The sequence below is a fragment of the Paroedura picta genome, chromosome 9 (genome assembly GCF_049243985.1).
Source record: "Paroedura picta isolate Pp20150507F chromosome 9, Ppicta_v3.0, whole genome shotgun sequence".
In the NCBI taxonomy this organism is placed as follows: domain Eukaryota; kingdom Metazoa; phylum Chordata; class Lepidosauria; order Squamata; family Gekkonidae; genus Paroedura; species Paroedura picta.
Window position 1 is genome coordinate 70164324 of NC_135377.1, and position 22104 is coordinate 70186427.

General features: G+C 43.1%; 1 protein-coding gene across 3 annotated transcripts in view; it reads right to left on the minus strand.

Moving 5' to 3' along the window:
- Nucleotides 1-22104, minus strand: part of EXOC2 (exocyst complex component 2) — a 124617-nt gene that overhangs the window by 89237 nt on the left and 13276 nt on the right. For all 3 annotated transcript variants that reach the window (XM_077353291.1, XM_077353292.1, XM_077353293.1), the window contains exons 2-5: nucleotides 21342-21421; nucleotides 18932-19089; nucleotides 16244-16420; nucleotides 15200-15326 (exon numbers count right to left, since the gene is read on the minus strand). In XM_077353291.1, the coding sequence (XP_077209406.1) occupies nucleotides 15200-15326; nucleotides 16244-16420; nucleotides 18932-19049 (422 nt within the window). In that variant the 5' untranslated portion in view covers nucleotides 19050-19089; nucleotides 21342-21421. The remainder of the gene's footprint in view (nucleotides 1-15199; nucleotides 15327-16243; nucleotides 16421-18931; nucleotides 19090-21341; nucleotides 21422-22104) is intronic.

Sequence of the window (22104 nt, forward strand, 5' to 3'; positions counted from 1 at the left end):
TGAGCCTCTTGTGGTGCAGAGTGGTAAGGCAGCAGAAATGCTGTCTGAAGCTGTCTGCCCATGAGGCTGGGAGTTCAATCCCAGCAGCTGGCTCAAGGTTGACTCAGCCTTCCATCCTTCTGAGGTCGGTAAAATGAGTACTCAGCTTGCTGGGGGGTAAACGGTAATGACTGGGGAAGGCACTGGCAAACCACCCCGTATTGAGTCTGCCATGAAAACGCTAGAGAGCGTCACCCCAAGGGTCAGACATGACCCGGTGCTTGCACCTTTACCTTTACCTTTTAGTGACTTATGTTGACCAGAACCTCAGTTCACTGCAGGTAGGGTGAGTTCTTCATCACTTGTATGTGGCTTTCCAGACTTAGCAAACAATAATGAAACACTGTATGATGTACGCAAACCATCAGTGTTGGTCGTAAATAAATAAACAATATGGTCAAAGGGTTCCACCTCCAGTGTCCTCTTAGCATCCAACTAATTATGTGTGAGTGAAGATAAGCTGTGGCAGCCATTTTATGGCTGCCTCCACCACCTGTGGCAACGATTTTAGGGCAAGGAAACAAGGTTAAGTGGTGCAAAAGATATATACAACCTGGAAAACAAAGTGATTGTGTGTAACAAAGCCATACAATGAATATATTCTCACAATTATTTATGGTACAATTAAAGGTAAGTGTTAATAAATCAGATACAATATTATGTCCGTACTATGGGGCATAAGGCATTCCTCAATATAACACAAAACAAAAGTTCTTAAGATATGTTCCATGCAATAGAACGTAATTCCCCAACAGGCTGCCGGTTTACACCAGTTTCAAGGAGCCTTCTTCAGGCAGCGTACAGTCATCATCCTCATTAACACAAATATATACAGAGCCTCTATTTTTACAATGTATCCAGGACTTCCATCTCCACAGCAAAAGCTCTACCGTTTCGTAGCCATTTAGGGCATCCATTTTGTCGCTGTGTCCACCATGTTGCATCAGAAATCCAAAGGTGCTTTTTCTGTATTTCTTTTTCCTGTATTCTCTTACATCATTAATAAAAGTTTTCCTTAAAGAAAAAAAAGGAATTCCAAAGGTGCCCACAGGCTCAAAAAGGCTGGAGACCCTTGATCCAGCACCTCATGCCACAGCCTTAACCCCAATCAGTCTCTCACATGCTTAAAAAACAAACAAGCACTGGGAACCCCTGAAAAGAAACTCCCAATGTATCATCTGGTTAGGTCTGCTCCTGAACATTTTTGAAGTAAACTCTTTGTCTGGGTGTAAAAGTGGGTGCATCCCTAATAATAATAATAAAAAGGGGGGAGGCCTCTGCTATCTAAAATTAGAGATCCAAGCCTGTAAAATATTTTAACTCTGGACATGCAAGATAAGGAACAAATAGCAGAGGAATTAGAAATATGATAAATCCACGAGACCAGACTGGCCAAAATAAGCTGAACAGTGACTAGTATCTACATTTATATGCAGAATACTATCCGTATAAGAATGTCTACCTTCCAAACCCCCGTGCCTTCTGACGGTGCCACAACCGGCTCACACAAGCATCAACTAATGGAGTTCTTTCTTGTTAAGGTGCCAAAACTGCATGCGCTTTGCATTTTACAATCCGGCCTATGAATTTTGCACTCGGGTACAAAATACAAGAACCCTCTGTCAGGTCTGAAGGATTTTTACAAAGTGCCTGTTAAAGAAAAGGGAGGGCAAGACACTTTATGGCCGCTATCCATTTCAGTGCTTACAAAGGGCCAGTCTTAGAAGATACGTATCTCTGAAAAAGCGCACTAAAGAGATATTATGAGTAATCAATATGAGACGACAACAAGTCTGATAGGGTTGGATCCCTTTCCATTAATATAAACAAGACAGTGTTCAAATTAGTTGGCTTGATAATTATAGCCTCGCTTGTCAAGTTGACTAGACAAGAGACAATTGGCTCCACTCACACAATTTTCTGTTTTTATTATCTTTCACCGGCAAATTAATTCCCAGGGACTTGCTTATTATCACAAGCATCACAGGCCGACTGTAACAGTAACAATAGAGAGGTTAGGAAGCCCATCTTAGTCGAGGGGTGAGAGTAGCCATACTGAGTAGCAAATGACAGCCGGCAACCAATCCTGGAAAATGTCAAGTGCTGTTATATAGCTAATTTTTCATGAAAGCAAAATAGAAGTGCCATCGCGAGAAAAATTAGCTTCAGATGCTTTTCTTTCGGGGCAGCCTGCACTGTGGAGATGAAGGCTTTGTTATTCTGGCAAGCAGCCATACACAGTGCCCATTCACACATGCAGGCACCCTGTCCCTAAATTATTCAGTGGCTGTTGCCCGAACACCAACACAGCGGCTGGGCTGTTGCGACAGGTTGTGAAAATTCGGCATGCAACACCTTTGATCCTCAGGGGTCCTTTCGCTTGTTGATGTCCCCAACCGACACAGCACTCATTGAGCGTTGAATCGTCCATGTGAGATTCAGCCCATGGAAAAGCACAGAGTCTGAGGTAACGCCGGACTGTACAAAAGCTGTTTCTATTCTTCTTCAAGGGGTATTTCACACAAGCCAGTCACCACTGGACACGGCAGCCAATGGATAAATAAAGTGCAGTTGATATAAAATGCTATCCCACACTCTGAGATAAATCCAAGGAGGAAGAAAAGTTTAGATATTGTTTATGTTGATGATGTAACTATAGAGAGCTGAAAATAAATTTCAAGAGGGAGAGCTTTTCGCTGTGTGACAGTCCGTTGACTAACTTCCACCAAGAATACATGGTCTTTTCAAAGGACTGTGTCAAGCAGGGCAAATGCACAAACAGTATCTGTTGTGAAAAAGAGCTGTTTTTTGCACCCTGCTTTTGACTACTCAAAGTCTCAAGTAGCTTACAACTGCCTATGCCTCCCCTCCCCAAATCAGACACCCTGTGAGGTAGGTGAGGCTGAGAGACCCCTGTGACTTGTCCAAGGTCACCCTGCTGGATGCACGTGGAGCTGTGGGGTTCTCCAGATTAGAAGCCATCACTTTTAACCACTGTGCAAATTTCAACACCTACTCATAGCTACAGTGTCAGGCTATTTTCTTGCTGGAACCTGAAATGCTAAATTTGTAGCCTCAGGTTTTTCATTTATTTATTTTATTTTTGTATTATGTTATATTTATATACCACCCTCCCCTGTGGCTCAGGGAGGTTTACAATGAAACAAGGAGCATTGTTATTAGGAACAGATAACATATAACATTTCAAACAGGTCAATTTGTAACAATATTTAACGCTTAACTCTTGAAATTAGTACATTTCAACTCCGCAACTTAGTGGTTGTCCATTGTTTGTTGCCCTACGATTTCATTTTTTCTACCTGCAAGACACGATGGAGGGAAGGGCCTCTGAGCTCTGGATTGGTGGAGCTGCTACAGTGGCCTCGACTGAAAGCTTGGTGGAAGAACGCCATTTTGCAGGTCTTGTGGAATTGCTTTAACTCCAGCAGGGCCCTGATCTCTTCTGGGAGCTCATTCCACCAGATGGGAGCCTGGGGAGAAAAAGCCCTGGCCCCAGTTGAGACCAGGCAAGCCTCCCTGGGGCCAGGAATCACCAGCTTGGTGTTTGTGGATCATAATGTTCTCGGGGGGGGGGGCACTGGCAGATGGGCGGTCCCTCAGATACTTGGGGTCCAGACCATGTATGGCCTTGAAGGTGATTACTAGAACCTCAAGCCTGATCCGGTATTCAACTGGTAACCAGTGCAGGTGTTTGACCACGGACTTGATGTGAGCCCTCCAAGGTGTTCCCTTGAGAACCCTGGCAGACATTATGAAAATGTATGTCTCCCAGTTATTTCTCCCAACAGCTACAAAGTTCCCAGTTCTGTCTCGGCAGAGCAGCCCGGGCACTGACAGCCACGACAGAAGAAAATGATTTAGAGACAAAAACAGGAACAACAGCTTGCTGAGAAACAAAGAAGAACATGAACTTATCGACAAATTAGCAGTGATGAGAATCTTGGGATTCCTCTACCTTTATGAACACAATTAGTGCTTCAGTATCATCTTGCAACCGTTTGTATCGCCTTCTTCATGGAATCCTAGTTTAAACACAAGATGTATTGAACGTCATTCCCGTTTATTTCTGTGATTTCTTTCCTTTCTGTGACTGTAGGCCTGTTCTTCTGTGTTCATTCTTCCTTGTCTGCTTTCCCTTCCCGTTTTAAGAGTGCCCTGTTTATTTTTCCCCTACCCGTTGCCAGTTTTCACTAGAATTTCCCTCCTTCCCTCCCTTTGGTATCTTTGTAACTATTATCCCACTTCAAGTCAGGTACTGTACAAGTCCCGTATATTTTCTGATCATACCCATTTGGTTCGTCTTGCTTTCTCTTATATCCAGTCTGATAACTGTTAATTCAGTTCTTATCCATCCTCCCCCATCATTCACTTTTCCAGCGTTTCCTTTTTAAGTTATTTGTAGACAGTGTTCTCTGCCATTTCCTTGCTATCATTATCTTTGTCTAATCCTATTTTTATAACGTTGTTTTGCTTTCTTCTAAACCTGCAAGTTTGATTCTAAAATCTCTTGCTCCTGTTTTGTCTATTGTACATTTTTTAAATGTCATTCTCTTCTGCCATCTTGTCTTCTGGCTGTATAGCTATAGTCTTCTTGGATCTTTTGTTCTTTTCTGATTGTGATCTGATTTCTCATTTAGCCTTTACTTTGTAGATTTGTCCTCCATTCGGTTTTCTTTCTATCAGTTCGGCATTAGATCCCTTCCAATCTGTTTTAATAATGTCACATCAGTGAATACCCATCTTTTTAACGATTTCTGTAATCTCTTTGGCTCCCTCACCCTTGGAAGTTGAGGGGAGCAAAATGGAAAGCTTACTGATATAGCTGAATATGCCCAAATAAAAGCTGGAAAAATCCAGCTTTTATTGGGGTCAGCTATACTGGTAGCTGAAACAGATTAGAGAATCTGTATTAGACATCAAAATACTGAAAAAATACTGCTAAGGAATTTTTGTTGTTGTTGTTCAGCTGAACTGAATGCACATGACTAAAGGAGAATTTCCCTTCATTCACTCCTGTGCTTTAAGTGGATATACCTTAAGATCCTTTTTTGTTACTCTTTGGTACTTCCTTACTTCCATTTGAAAATGGCTCTTTTACCATGCCTTTAATCTCTAACCCAAGCTTCCTCAACCAGGGTTTTGTGAAACCCTGGGGTTTCCTGATGGCCCTCGAAGGGTTTCTCGAATTGGTGTGAATTAATGAAGTTTTAATATATTTTTAAATTTTTAAACATTTATTGGGTGACCTGCCCCCCTCATGGCAAAAGATGGGTCTGGAGGGTGTGGGAAAGGGAAGGTCCCCAGGTGCTCATATGCACATCTATGCTTCCTAACCGTATTTTGGGAAATGGTGCCATTTCTGAAGTTTCTCAAAGCCTGAAGAATGTTTCAGGGGTTTCTCAATTGTAAAAAAGTTGAGAAATGCTGCTCTAACCTCTCACTTTTCTTCTTCTTTCCCCCCCCTGCCTGATGTTCTACAGTTTTTAGAATGTAAGCTTAAGAGCAGGGGCTGTTATCTGAAACAGCATTACTTCACAACATGTTTTGAGACTATTAAAAGTTTTGTAAAAACGTGGGCTTAAATGCTAAAGTGGATTGGGGGGGAGGGGGCGGGAAGAGTCTATGTCACCATAGACTGAAAAAAGCAATGCTACTGAAATTCAGAATTATGGAGCTCAAAATATATAAACATTCCAAATATATAAACATTCCAGCCTCTATGAAGTTCAGGCTCTGCTTGCAAACAATTTGATCCAAGCCCTGGTTGCCATGCCCTTTCTTTTCCTGAAGGGGGAAAAACAATGGAACCAGGTAGCAGAGTCTGCAAGCAGGGCTTTCACTAGATGCCAAGGCTCCTGGGGAAAATGCAATATTTCATAGCTTGTGCTTTGATACTGTGACAATATTCTTGCAGAATTCTAGACCCCAGCAGGCCCCTCTTACATTTGATTGTACTTAAGCACAGTACCTCGGAGTCCTCACAACCAAGAATATGTCTAGTTCATGAAATGAGTAGGGGGCCTCCAGGACTCATCGCACTTCTGAGACAATTATCCGGACATAAGGTAACCTTTCTCAACTTTTTTACCATTGAGAAACCCCTGAAACATTCTTCAGGCTTCGAGAAACCCCAGAAGTTGCACAATCATGCAGAATATGGTCGGGAAGCAGAGCTGTGGACACGCCCACCCAGGGCCCTTCCACTTCCCACCCACTCTAGGCCTAAAACTGGCCATTGGGGGGAGGGGTTGGTGGACATGATCATATTTGGTCATATCACCCAATACATTATATATATATATATATATATATATATATATATATATATATATATATATATATATATATATATATATATATATATATATATATATATATAAATATTTCATATCATATGTTTGATACAGCCCAAAATCCCCTTCCAAGGTTGTCAAGAAACCCCAGGGTTTCACGAAACCCTGACGTCTGAAACTGAGCCCAGACATGAGTCAGTTCCAAACCCGTCTGTTCAAGACCCTGACTAAGCAAAGGCTTAACTACCACCAAGCACAGCTGAACTGGTATGAGCCAGTCCTCTAGAAGGAATGGTTCAGTGAACTTATGCCTTTGAGCTAGGTTCAGCCATGTCAGCTTTCATTTTCTAAAAAGCAAAACTTGTCATTCCAAAACAAAATTGTTAACGTTGTCAACACTACAGAAGTACTCATTTCAGTACCCAACTATGTAAAATCTACTTAGGAACTCGAGCCCCTCATTTCTACTGGATATCTTAAGCAAAAAAATAAATAAAATATAAAAAGGTAACATGACCTAGATTCCAGAGGATTTTACAGGTCAGGGGAGCCATTTTAAGTAAATAAAGACTGAATGGCAACCACCATAAACAAACCCAAAGTCACCATACACATTTCCCCTGTCTGGCATCAGGCAGCCTCCGAGGAGCAACCGTTTGCACCAGCTGTATTCTGTTACTCATGCATGCAGGAGAGCAGCAGAAAGGATGCTGGAGCAGACTAAACAGGACCAACCCCAAGGGCGATAACAAGGACTTCTCCCTGTGGTAGGACAGAGGACAAAGATGCTGTCTGGGAATAACACGAATACAAGGCAGCCAATGACAATTCTGGACACAACACAAGTTGAACACCCGTGTGGGAAAAACATAATTACTGTTGACGGTATCCCAGTGGCACAGAAGGAGGCAACAGGAAAAAGCGACGGCGACAGAGAGGGCACAGACAATCCAATCCGTCCACGGGTTGGACCAAGTTCAGAATTTTTACACCCTGTTTATTGAGATAGGAAAATTAAACAGCTACCTTTTTGTCATTAAATCACAACTTTGAGAACCCCCCTGAAACATTCTTCAGGCTTTGAGAAACTCCAGAAGTCATGCAATCATGCAGAATATGATTGGGAAGCATGCCCAACTGAGCCCCTCCCCTTCCCCCCCCCTCCAGGCCCATCACTGGCCACTGGGAGTGGGTGGGCTGACATGACCATATACGGTCATGTCAGCTGATAAATGTTTAATACATGTTAAAATATATTTAAAACTAATTAACTCCCACCCATTCGGAAAACCCTTCCAGAACCATCCAGGGTTTCATAGAATCATAGAATAATAGAGTTGGAAGGGATCTCATGGGTCATCTAGTCCTGCACTATGCAGGACACTCACATCCCAATCGCTCATCTACTGTGTCCTGCCACCCCTTTGCTTTCACAGAATCAGCCTCTCCGTCAGATGGCTATCTAGCCTCTGTTTAAAAACTTCCAAAGATGAAGAACCCACCACCTCCTGAGGAAGCCTGTTCCACTGAAAAATCACTCTTCATGAAACCGTTTGAGAAAGCCTACCCACAGGGCTTTCAAGGTAAGAGACTGAGGTGGTTTATCACTGCCTCCCTCTGAGTAGCAATGCTGGACCTCTTTCCTAGGTGTAAACTGCACGGAGCTTTTATTCCAACCCCAGATCGATTCAGTCCCTGCCCTCTACACAGAATACGATTTCCGTTTGGATTTTGGGCGATTTAAATTTTCCTTCTGCAGCAAGAAGGATTGATCCGGAGTGACCCTACCTTTATTGTGCGATATCTCAGAGTGCTGTTAATCCTCAATATCCAGATTGAGAAAGAAAGCTCCATGGTAGAGAACCTCTGATAGGCTACACCTGGTCATGTGACACACTTGCCTTAAATGAGAAGCCCCTAATTTCTCTCAACTTCTGTCGGTCCTGGATTTTTCCTCCCTCCTCTGCTTTTTTCGATCCTCTCCCCCTCCCCTCCAAGAAAAGGAAGAGGCTCCCTGCCTGGCTCCTCTCCCCCCCCCCCACTTCAAGAAAAGAAAGAAAGAGACTTGGCTCCCCCCCCCCCCACACACACCTTTTGAGCCTCCCTAACCACATGCAGAAGACTTTCCTGTTTCAATGGGGAGGGGGGAAGAGGAAGACCCGAGTTCAAAGCGATCTGAATTCAACAGGACTGACAATGGAATAAACAAAGTAAGTGCAGACTCTGCCCTGGTCTCTCATCCAAATACCAGCCAGTGTCAACCCTGTTTAGCTTATAAGAGCTAAGGACATTGGGCTAGCCTAGGCTATCCAGGTGAGGGCAGCTGCTTAAATACCTCCTACTTAAATATACTTACAACTTGGTTGCACAACTCCTTAAACGCTGCAGTTAGCTGGGTTGGATTTCACTATGCCTAGACCACTTTCCTCCTAATGCAGAAACTCAAAGGTACAATATTGAAACCAGCAGCTACCCAGGCAAGTATTTAAGCACTATAATCATGCATGACATACAAAGCCCAATGGATCTCCTTGTTGCAATAACCTTCTCTGTCATCATAAAGGAGGATTCCCATAGGCCATTAGGTGGCAGTATATGATCAGCAACTTAGATTGTCCAGAGAGAACCCATTTTTTAAATCAGGAACTGGGGGATGTGCAACAACAACTGTGAGCATTTTGCATTGTGCTCACTTTCAGCCATTTCCCAGTAATGGCAAAGTAAATGAGCACAAAATGCAACACTTCAGACAATTTCCAGCCATATGAGGCACGGCAAGGATTGCTCCTGTTTGCATTTTCATATCTTCAGAAAGAACAGGACAAAGGCCACAATGCAGTTTTAATCAGCAGACACAAGATTCTGATCAGTCTAGTTCCTTTGAAGGAGGTGCCTGCATACAAACTTGTACTGCATTATGAACTACTTAGTATTTAAGGTGCCACACAATGTTTGGGCTACAATGCTAGTGAGCTGTAGTGTCAGTTCAAGAGAAGCACATGAACAGTTGGGTGCATTTTGGAAATTCCACCCATTGGAACAGGTAAGACGTCTTTTCCAAACCAGGTCCAGGGGTTCAGCTATGCGCTCAATAAAAACCTTTCAAGATGCCTGCTGGCAATGCACAATTCCCAAACTTCCTCTGGCTATTATTTAAATTGCAGTAAATGGATACACAAGACTGGTGGTCCCCAACCTTCTTGAGCCTGTGGGCACTTTGGGAAGTCTGACACAACAGGATGCATGAAGCAACAAAATGGCTGCTGCAGGAGGGAAAGGCGGACACAAAATGGATGCCGCAGGAGGCAGAGCCAGCTACAAAATGGCTGCTCCAACGTTCTAACAATCACACAGTGAAGATCTTTGTGCTGTGGTAGCAGCTGCATAAAACTTCGCACAGCCAGTAAAATCTTCAGTAGCCAATGAGAAGCCTTGTTGGCCAGAAGCCCCATCTGATTTTGCTCACTTTACAAAAATACTTGGTGGATGCCAGGAAAGGGATTGGTGGGCACCATGGCACCCACAAGCCCAAGGTTGGGGACCCCTGATTAACACTGTCAGACAAAAGCCAAAAGAACCTTCTTCCCCACACTTGTGCTTGCATCTTCTACAATGAAGAGCAGCCTTTTACAACCTTTTAACCATGGAGGAGCCCCTGAAATAATTTTCTAGGCTTCAAGGAACCCCAGAAGTGGTGTCAGCTGGCTATACCTCCCTGCCACGCCCCCTGGAAGTGACATGTCACCAGAAGTCACCTTACCACCCATATTAGAATATAGAGTTGGAAGGGCCATACAGGCCATCTAGTCCAACTCCCTGCTCAACGCAGGATTAGCCCTAAGCATCCTAAAGCAATATCAACAGACAAGCTCAAGGTGGACTGAGGGGGGAGAGACAGGAGGTGGTTTAAAACGGGAGAAGGCATGCTGGTTCCACACCCCTCCCAAGCGCAGAAACCATGAGATAACTCACTGAAGCTCAGGAGGGGGAAGAATGAAAATGACTGGTTCTCTAGTGTGTGCCGAGTCCATCCATGCAGTAGAGGAAAAGCCGTGGTCTCCCTTTGAAGCTCCCGCAGACCCTTGAGGTCCACGGACCCCTAGTTGGGAATCCCTGATGTAGAGAATGGCTAAGAAGCATTTGACAGCAACCAGACTCAGCCCTTTCCCAACCAGCCTTCCAACTTATTTTGATTCGCACCATTACAGCTTGCTTTTGGAACTGGCTCAGTCTTCGTCATCCTAGCTCAGGGCAGCCAGAACTACAGCTTTCCCAGGGAAGCAGAAAGGTCCGTGACACAAAGAAGAGGCAGGAACCATGTGTCTGCTAATCAAGATGCTACAAATGCACCTTTTCCCATAGAGGCAGGATCCATGTGCCTGCCTCTACGGGAAGAGGTGCATTTGTAGCATCTTGATAAGTCCATTTGAAATTGGCAATGCTGCTGAGACTTCAGGGGGGAAAAGTCTGCCTCCACCCTTTAAACAGATGTTTCAGATTTAGTTCAAACCCTTTACAAATGCTGCTCATTACATCATAGTTTGATCATTTGTTCTTGGGGAAAAATCTAAAGGGTAAAAACTCTGTAAAAAGATCATCACCTTGTTATAGATTAAGGAAAATAACCAAACCTGCTTGTCTTAACAACTATTGTTTGGTACATTTATCTAGAACTCTGCACTCAGTTCAAATGCACCTTCAGGTTGTTTTTGTATAAGCTGTACTATAATGATTCTACTGTATTATTATCATAATTTGTATCGCTGCATCCTTTTTTTTTCCTGTTGCTATGTACCTGTGTACCCGAAAAATTGCCACTGTACATTTCGCTACACAATGGACCCTCAACATGGTGTCCATGGCACCTGTCAGCGCCTTTCTTGGTCTGTATGTCCGCAGAGTTACACTTTTAAACATGAGGCTGTTCGAAGATTGAACCCCCAGATGCAATCTGAAGTGGTACAGTGCAACCACAGATGCAAGACTTGAGTAGGTGCATCTGGGACCCCTTTGGGAGACTGGCACACTGAAGGCACATTCCATGATTTAACAGACCAGCAAACAACCCATTTATTCCTCGCCAATGCTCGTGGTTCACTGTCTCTTCGCCTCAATTACCATTCGGTCCTGTTAGTGCTCCCCTTTTCCGGGCTCTCCTGGCATCTCCAGACATCTCTATTAACATCCACTTCCTGGTTTGATTCCCAGTGTGGTGTAGCAGTTAAAAGTGGCAGGCTCTAATCTGGAGAACCAGGTTTGATTTCCTCCACCTCCACCTGAAGCCAACTGGGTGACCTTGGACCAGTCACGGGTCTTTCAGGACTCTCTCAGCCCCACCTACCTCACAAGGCACCTGTTGTGGAGAGAAGGAAGGGGAAGTGATTGTAAGCCACCTCTTCTTCATCCTGCTCCTGTTGTGGCCTTCTCCTTTTTCCCCCTTCTTTCTTTGCCACTGCTCTCCTCCCTCTCTCTCCCGTCTCCAGTTTCTGCAGGGCAGTTTTAATCCCCTGCCCCTTCCGGAGCCCAACCATGCTCCTCCCAGACTGACCTGTCATGGCCTATCAGGCCCCTCCCTCTTCCCCTAGCCATGATCCTCAGGAAGGTCAGGAGCCAGAAGCCAAATCTCTGCATCTGCTGGCAAGCTGTTACTTAGGATGGAGCATAACAGCCCTTATAAGCCTGCTGAAGCATCTTCCCAACCACCCCCACCCAAGTCTCTTCGGGGTCTCCACACCTCTGATAAGGGCTCCCTAACCAGAGGTCTGTTGCTGTTTCAGCAGGGCGGCCACAGTAATTTGTGTTTCATCTACACTTCAGACTAGCATCTGTTGAATTTCATTCATTTCAGTAGATCTTGGACATATCCCAGGCAGGCAAATAGGCCTTGAGGAATGAGGGCCAGTTTCCCTGTGCCACAAATACATATACCCAACTCAACAGTATGCAAAATTAAGTGCAAGACTGGTACAAGTGGCCATTAAGCAACCACTTGTATGCTTACATTCCTAATGATCTCAATGAGTTTTTACCAGAATGAGTCGCCGCCGAATAGGAGCATTCAAATTTGGGAGAAAATGTGTGGCAGCAGATTCTTTTAATCTGGGAAGCAATTTCCCACAGTTACCTCACTGAAACAGGAAATATCTTCACCGCATAGCCCAACTGGGCATGAAACACTTTGTACAAATAAGAAAATAAAACATTTGGACTTTTGATATTTGATTTTCCTTAAGACATAAAGTTAATCCTGCAATTGGAATTTAGCACCACTTAGGGCTATGTTGACCCTATTCATGATTTTCACTACCTTTTAAAAATGGGCATCCCATTTCATTTAGATTTAATAAACAGCTTGTGTGTCTGTATATTTAAAAAATCTGCTTGGATAAGAAGATGTTAAGTCTTTTTCAACACTTGCCTATTAGTTTTTTACGTGACTAAGCTCCCTCTTGTCCTTATCAGTTCCCATCCTCCTCTCGGTATACTGACTTCACAATCTCTCACCCAAACCTCAAATCTTTCTCCCTCTGCTAATTTTCTCTAAAATACTTCTGCTCTAAACTAATTTTGAACCTCCCCTCTGAACAATGAAGGCAATATAAAAATATTTTCAGTATTTAAATTGCACAGTATTTAAGTGCACAATCTGCACTAGGGATATCGTTTGGATTTGCATTTTAAAGGGTCGGGGTTTTTTGTTCATTTCTGCACTGAAATTTGCCTCTTCGGGCGCAGACCCGAATTCCCCCTTCACTTGCCCCACAGCAAAGGAATCCCCAGGAAATCTGTTTTAATTTTTTTTAAGTGGAGACTAACGGGGTCCAGTTCAGGACTGCCAAATGTGGAAATATGTGCAATCGGGTTTTTCCCTGCACCCACTATTTTGAGTTCTTTGGGAATACCCTTTCCCCAAAAATCTGCTCACTCACTCACTCACTCACTCACTCACTCACTCACATGCTGCTGTTCTCGGAAATACCGTCTCTCAGTGGTTCAAATAAAACAATAAAAATTACAGCATACAACCCCTAAAATCCCAATATAAAGAGATGGCATCATAAACTAAGTATTCAACCTTTCTAAATCCCCCCCAAAACTCTACCCTGTAGAATGGCCTCTGGGCCTATACTGATGCCCCAAAACAATGGGAGCCAGGAGCTTGATCTTACAAGTCCTGTGGAACCCGCAGATGAAAAGGGGGTTATTGTGTCATGGTCTTGTTTCTGAGTTTTAAAAAAAAGCAGTCTTGCAATCTTACACAGCATTGTTATGATTTTATAACGTTATAACTCGGGGTTTTTTTTTTGCAGGGTCTGCAAAACGGAGCTCTTCTGCCAGGTCTATGGTTGAGGCTGGGGTACATCGACTGCTCCCCCCCCCCGGGCTTAACATCATTGACCTCCCTCTCCTCCTTTTAGTAATGGGGGTAGGAAGAGGATTTTTGCTCTGCCATGTTGTGATGGTTTTAAGTCTTTTAATGGGAGTTTTAATAGGGTTTTAAGACACTATAACCCGCCACGAGCCATTTGGGAGTGGTGGGAAATAATAATAATAATAATAATAATAATAATAATAATAATAATAATAATAATAATAATAATAATAATAATAATAATAATAATAATAATAATAATAATAATAATAATAATATATTCGAGACACTTTGGGGGGGAGGGGGAGGTGATCAATGGCACAGAATAGTGGGATTAAGGGGTGCAATGAAAACAAAGGTGCAAACAGGCACCATTTTGCAAAAAACACTTTTTTGGGAAAGGGAGGGGAGCAAAGCATGATGGGAGACTGCCACCATTGGATTTAGTGCGGAAAGCATGTCATGAATTTCAGCCTGGGAAATAAGAGGAGAAAAGCCCAAATACAGAAAGGCTAGAATCAATTCACAGCATCCAAAGCAAAACCGAAGCGAGGCTAAAACAATGCGGAAACGGTCCAAAATCCTTCCTAACCCACCCCCACAAAAAACTGAGCACAAGGTATTCCAAACTCCAGAATAAGGACTAAATGGGCCTTGACTGGAAGAAGGTTGGTTCATTTGAAATGTGGTGTTGGAGGAGACTTTTACAGATTGCCAAAATGACAAACATGGGTTCTAGATCAAAGCGTATTTACAGTATTTGCCGGCATATAAGACGACTGGGCGTATAAGACGACCCCCCAACATATCCACTCAAAATACAGTACTATGGGCCACTATGGGCAGCTATGTCTATCCCAACTGAAGTGCACCTGGCGTATAAGACGACCCCCCCCCCCACTTGGAGGCATGTTTTTCAGGGGAAAAAAGTAGTCTTATACGCCAGCAAATACTGTATTTATTTATTTATTTTGGGATTTATATACTGTTCATCTCAGTTGTACCTTCTCAGGGCAGTATATAAAATTCAAAGCGAACTCACCCTAGAGGCTAAAATGATTCAACACAGGCAATCATACTTTAGTCACATTAGGGGAGGAGACAACAGTCATTGAAAAATATGAAAAAGTGGGAAAAAGTTGAAGGCAGCAGGAAAACAGGAAGACCAAACAGGTGATGGATTGACTCAATAAAAGGAGCTACGGCCCTCAGTTGGCAAGTCCTGAGCAAGGCTGTTCAGAATAGGATATTTTGGGGGACATCAATTCCTCAGATTGCCTTCTAAATGTTCTACCCCCAAATCTCCAAGGCTTTCCCAACCTCATCCTGACAACCCTAAGAAGAACGAATTTCTAAAGCTGGGAGTTCTGTTAAGATTCCAGAAGAACTCCAACCCCCTATCGGGAGGCTGGCAACCACAGAAAGGGTAAGGGAAGCAGGAAAAGGGGGTGGATCGACACTTCTTGGGACTCACTTGTCTATCTCAATGCCGAGAGGATTAGCCGGCCGTAGAGACAAAGGGGGCATCCCTTTGTTCCTGTCAGTGCGCATGTCGTAATAGTTCATTTCTTCAACCCAGACAGCAGACTGATCCAAGATACCTAGAGAAAACAGAGCACATATCCTTGGAACAATAAGCCCCGTCCAGCCGCAGGAGCTTGCGCTCTGCTGAATTAGGCTGAAGAAGCTTCGGAAGTACGAAATGCATGCCTAGACAATCGTCTGGAAGCAGCAGGACAAAGCTTCACTGTAAGAAGGAGCCCTGTGTTGCTTCCGCTGTTGTCTGCTCATGTCACTATGTAAAAGTAGCTGAGCCATATGGCTATCGAAGCATTTCATCTGGGCTGGAGCTCTTTTCGCATGTGTTTGTTTCCTTAGGCCTGTAGTGCAACTGTAAACACCTTCACTGGCGAAAACGTACACTCAGCCCTTCTCCACCTTCCCTCCTGTGTTTAGTTGCACGCAAAAATGGAGGGAGCAGGAGTAGGACTTCGAAACCCACTTCTCTACCTTAAGGAGGCTCGAAGTGGCTCACAATCACTTTCCCTTCCTCTCCATGCAACAGGAACCTTCTGAAGTAGGTGGGACTGAAAGAGTTCTGAGAGAACTGTGATTGGCCCACAGTCACCGAGACGGCCTCAAGTGGAGGTGGAGTGGGAACGTCAACTCCCAGTTAGAGTCCACCTCTCTTAACCGCTGTGCTGCACTTTTCAAAGATGCTTAATAATGTGCTGCACAAAGTCAAATGTTACAGGACCATCTGCAACTCAAATAGCACTAACTTCTAAATATGAGCCAACAGGATTCTAGTATGAGAACAGGTTGATTCCTGAAAACCAGATCAACAACATAGCAGAAATGATGCATTTTCCTTTAAGAAGATTCTCAGAGGAGGAGCCAACTGTAGACCCCCTGCTTTCCATGTTGATGATCCACAAACTTGGGGAAGGTCTCTTGGCTGAGGCAGTCTGGAATACTAGGGGTGAAAGGACAGCCTCTTGCATAAGAGGTTACATACCTATTTTTTCCGGTTTCAGAAGTTTGAAGGAAACTGTTGAAGTCCCTTTGCCTCCTGACCTGGTAGTGACAATTATGTCTCCTTTGTCATTTTTAGCTTGACCGACTCGACACACAATTTTGCTGGCAGACATCCATTCAGCAGTCAGAATACAATTATGTCCACAGATGGTCAAGCCTGGTTATTTTGATTGAGAGATAAATAAAACAGAAGTCACAGGAATGGAAGGCATCATCACAAATCCCTGGATCTTTCTTGGCCCATGAATATGACTTGACTGCTCCACTTACGGATTCAAACAAAAGACAATTTGCAATATACTTTCCAGGTAGCCCTTTATACAGACAGTGGCATTCAATACTGAAGGATTCAGCCCTTAGAAAAGAAAGAGCTGGGTTTTTGTACTCCTTATTATTCCCCGAAGGCGTCTTAAAACAGCTTACAATCGCCTTCCCTTCCTCTCCCCACAACATACACCCTGTGGAGTAGGTGATGCTGCTAGGGCTCTGAGAGAACTGTAACAGGCCCAAGGTTACCCAACTGGCTGCATGTGGAGGAGTGGGGAATCAAACCCAGTTCTCCAAATTAGGGGCCACTGCTCTTAACCACTACAGCATGCTGGCTCTTGATAATAGAATTACCAACTCCAAACTGAGAAACATCTGGAGATTTAAAGAGCTAGAGCAGGGGTAGTCAACCTGTGGTCCTCCAGATGTTCATGGACTACAATTCCCATAAGCCCCTGCTAGCATTTGCTAGCAGGGGCTCATGGGAATTGTAGTCCATGAACATCTGAAGGACCACAGGTTGACTACCCCTGAGCTAGAGGACACCTGGATGGGCTATTCATTCTTCCCACCTGCCAAGTTTGGGTGGGGTTGGATGCCATTGGCCGTGCTATCACTGATAGTGAAAGGGTGACTGAATCCTTCCTGGAGACGTGAAGACCCAAAGAGAGTTATTGTGGATTTTGAATGACAGCTACCCTGTGTATGATTTTAAGAAGGCACAACCTCTTTCACAGTTGCTATTCAGTTGTTATTCAAAAACCCTAAACACAGACGTTTAATTATTTTGGCAAGATGTAATTCACTTACAACAACCGAGCACACAGGAAGGCTCCCTGGCAGGAAAAAAAATTGCTCTTGTACATAAGGAACAATAAGCAGAGACCCTTTCACATGAGCTGTTCCATTGTCCTTTGTTTGCTGAAGCTAGGTGTGATATACTGGGATCTCTTGCCAACTCTGACGTTCAATGCTCTGGTAGTTATATTATTCTGAAACGGTTGTTTTCTAATGATGTTAGCTAGCTTGAATATATGGCTAGATATCATGCATAAGGTTTTGAAATGCTCTTGGTATTTATTGTTTTGTTGATTTGCTCAGTTCTTGCTTTATTCATACTCCCACTGACCTATGGTTTAAGGGACTGATATAATGAAATAAAGTCCTATGTTGTTTAATAAGGCGCAAGAGATGGTCCTGGCCCTATTCCAATAACTGCAATGGCTTATTGTACAGGTCCCTTGCATGCACGACTGGCGACTACAGACAAAGAAATCGAGAACATCTTATAGAATGCAGTTAAAAGCCTATGAGATGGCGGTGAACTCAGTGAAACACAACCTTTACTCAACTAGGTGCACACTTATGTTATTACATTTTCTGGAGCAATACCAAAAAGCACAGCCCAGGAAAGTACTGGATTCTCCTCTTTTGAGTATTTATTTAGTTATTAATTAATTACATTACATTTATATATCACCATCCCCTGTGGCTCAGGGCGGTTTACATTGCAATTTGTACAAGGAACTGGGCAAGGAACTGGACCTACGAAAATCCAACTGGTAACAGTAAAGGCCTACAAAGCTTGAATGTTTGTATCGTTGTTAAAATTATTACTTTTATTGTGCACAATTTTTAAAAACAACTATAGGAATTAAAGACATATATCCAGCCCATAGGTTATTGCAAACCAGTATGCTATGAACTATGTGAACCAAAAGACCTTCTTCAAAGGTCTGGTTTTAACACACACCAGTTCTTAAAATATGTACAGCAGCCAATAAAACCTCCAATGTAAGAGCTGTAAAGCATCAGAGTCGGTTAATGAAAGAAGATGTCTAGCTTTCAGTCATTAGCTCTCTTCCAAAGGCTCCCCAAAATTTTCAGTGGTGCGTTTCCTTATTCGTGCATGTATTGCAATGAGTGAAGAGGTTAGATACAAGGAACGTCACCATTTTGACCATATAATAATTGAGAACTCATAATACCCCTGAACAGACAATAATTGAGAAAACATAATACCTCTGATGGTAGAGTACCTGACAATAAAATTTTCAATATGTAACTGTAACAATCTGATTTCACAGTTTGCTATCTGATGTTACTGATGTGGAACACATCTATTGCTGCGCTCCCTGTAACAGAAATTATAATGAGAGTGCACCAGTGCCACTGCTGCCTCCACCACCCGTCTTGGTCAGGAGAGCAGGGATGGCCTCGCAAGATTGGCAACATAGACAGCATGGTGAGTGGTGTTCAGTGCTGAGCCGTGCCAGCTGCTCCCCTCCCCCTTATGTGGAATGTGTTCCACATAAAGGGCAAGAATCCCCTTATGTCGTTAGATTTTTTTTCAGCACTGAGGTTCTGGAATACTCAAACTTAAACTGCCTTCTTGACTTACCAATAAGATCTGCTGTACCAGTCCCCAAGTTCTCTCCTCGAATGGTGACCTTTGTCCATGCAATACCCTCATTGGGAGAAATTCCCGTCACAAGGGGTGGCTTGCGTGTATGAGCCATAATAGCTTTCTTCTTGGATCAGATATTCTGTAATCTGAATCTGCAGAAAATATCATACTTCCATTACTGACATCGCACCAACTATACGGGAAACACTCATTTGTAAATGCCAGCTTTTAAAAGATTATTTAGCTAAATGTATCTGGGGTTTGTCAAAGCCTGAAGAAGGTTTAAGGGGTTTTTCAACGGTACAAAAGTTGAGAAAGGCTGATCTAGCATGTCTTGATCTGTGTATAACCCTAGTGTATAACCCTAATATAACCCTTTGCTTTGCTTATTAATATCTATCCTAACAAAAAGTTCTGAGGAACCAAAACGTTATGGCATTTCTGTTGGTTTTCAACTGTTTCCCAATGGGCCAGCACAGCTGATGGCAATTTTTGTTCACACATAAAATAGTATTTGAAATATTTATGAAAAGTATAAATGCTTTCATAAATAGCATTTGTTTTTAGAGATGGGACCTCATCTGAAAGCCTGGTGGAAGGCTCCATCTTGCAGGCCCTATGGAACACTTTGAGTTCCGATAGAGCCTTGACTTTGTTGGGGAGCTTGTTCTACCACGTTGGGGCCACGGATGAGAAGGCTCTAGTTCTGGTCAAGGGTAGGTGGACTTCTTTGGGGACAGGGATCACCAAGTTGTTGGAATACACAGAGTGAGTCATTCTTCAGGGAATATATGAATGCGGTTTTTGAGGTATGCAGGACCCTGACTGCGTATGGCCTTGAGGTTGAGTATCAGCACCTTAAACCTGATCCGGTATTCCATCGCCCAGATCCAGGCCATTTTCTCAGGTGAATTGATTTCTCTCAAACAGAGAGAAACAGTCCTATCCACTGGCAATATGATAAATAAAGAAAAATGTCCTATTTTTGTGGTTTTCCTTGTTTCTTTATTCTTTAGGACTTCTGTCAAAACGGAATCCAGGTAATCTCCATTTTCAGTTCTTTCATCAGTGACAAGTCCTTATATATATTAATAGTATAATACTGGCCACAGGTTCACATAGGTATGGGGATACCAGTCTGTATTGACACGTGTCAATAAGGACTTGTCACTGATGAAAGAACTGAAAACGGAGATTACCTGGATTCTGTTTTGACAGAAGTCCTAAAGAATAAAGAAACAAGGAAAACCACAAAAATAGGACATTTTTCTTTATTTATCATATTGCCAGTGGATAGGTCTGTTTCTCTCTGTTTGGTTTAATTATTAGACCGTCCTTCTTATACTCTTGTATGAATTGATCTCTCTCTCCTGGAGATCAATTGCAATCCCAGAGACTGGGAACCCTAGGACTCTGTGCTATGCTAATCAGGTAACAGGAAAGCATCAGTACAGGAGGTACTCTGGCGCATTGCGACAGCATCACAATTTATCAGAGGATTCGATTCTTCAAAATTCACCTCCATGATGATAAAAGCATCACCTGTTAAATGATGGCCAGTTTCACAATCGTTCGGGGGGGGGGGGGAGAGGAAATCACCCAAGTGTCAGCTCTCTTTTAGGCAGACAGGTGTCCTTGTCAGAAATAACTGCCACAAAGGGCTGGTAACTTGAGAGTCAAGCGTACAGAATATATTTGTATACCTATTCAATCATCTCTGGAGTGCTTCCAACTTTGAAAAGTACTTTACAAGCTTTGCAGGCTTCATTTTTGTAGCCCCAGGGGAAAAAAAATCTGACCATTGATATGTATAACCAGTGCAAAAGAGGCATATTCTCCAGGTCTGCATCCAGATTTATACAAACTTAGTGATGGGTCATGGCTGAAGCACCACTCAGCCCGTTTTGTCCAGATGAATAATCTTCTTTCAGGATCAAGCTCGGGGGAATATGGATCAGCCTGTTTACAGGAGAAGCCTGCTCTGCACAGGGCTGACTGGACAGTGCCTGTGCTGTCATTAGATTACCATCCTCTCTCCCTCTCTGTTGGCTTTACTGAATGAAATCCTGAACACTACATGGAATGAACATTTATTCAGAAAAATTTAAATCACTTCTCTACAAACCTGCTCATATGTACCACACTTTTCAAAAATAATGAAATTGACAGCCCATGTGAAATTGGGGGGGGGGGGGGGGGCAATAGGTTCAATCAATATTCCACCAGCAACTAAATATATCTGGCATTTGAAAATGGCCTCTGTTTGCTGAAGAAAATGTTTATGCACACATGGTAAATGTCCACTGCATCTTTTGCATACTGCATCTACTTGTTATGGACAAGGGATATTTTACAAAAGAGCAGTCCGTTTACACTACAGCCAAGTTCATGTGCTTATTCTCACCCGTTGCTCTAAAGAAGACGGCAACCAGTCACCTGGTATTCCGTCTGGAATGCGGTCAGCCAACAAAGTCACCTATGGAGCTGCAAGAGAAATGAATAAGGATTTGAAAACAAAACCTCAAAGCAAGCCAATAAAACATGAAGGGAGATTATGGAGTCACACGAGGTCAATTTACAGGCCAAAGAACAGTATTAATTTATTAGAATTGTAAATTATAAAGACTGATGATGCATTTGACCAAACATTGTATAAAAACAAAGAAATTTCATAAAATTGCTGACCTTGAGTTAATTCACAATTTCAGAACAACTGCCCATCCCCAGGTTGTATAGGGAAATAACATTTTTATCTTGGGACATATGCTAATCCCCCCCCCCCCCGTATTTCCCCTCTGCTCTAATCAAGCTCATTATCATATACGTTCTATTTTTGCATCCCTTACAAGCATTCTTTACAACTCCTCTCTCCTCCCTCCTTCTATGATAAAAGGTCTCAGGTCTACATTTCTCCTCTACTGTGTCCTGACTCTTGAAAGCTTATATTGGCTTTATATTCCCACTGTTACGATGGTAGTTCATAGTCTGAAGAAGACTGCATGCATGCACTCAAAAGCTCACACCTTGAATAAATCTTTGTTGGTCTTAAAGTTGCTATTGGACTCTATTTTTGTTGTGCTACTTCAGACCAACACGGCTACCCACTTGGATCTATCCCAAACTCTTGTTGGTCTCTAAGGGTGTATGTGTGTGTGTTTGTGTGAAGT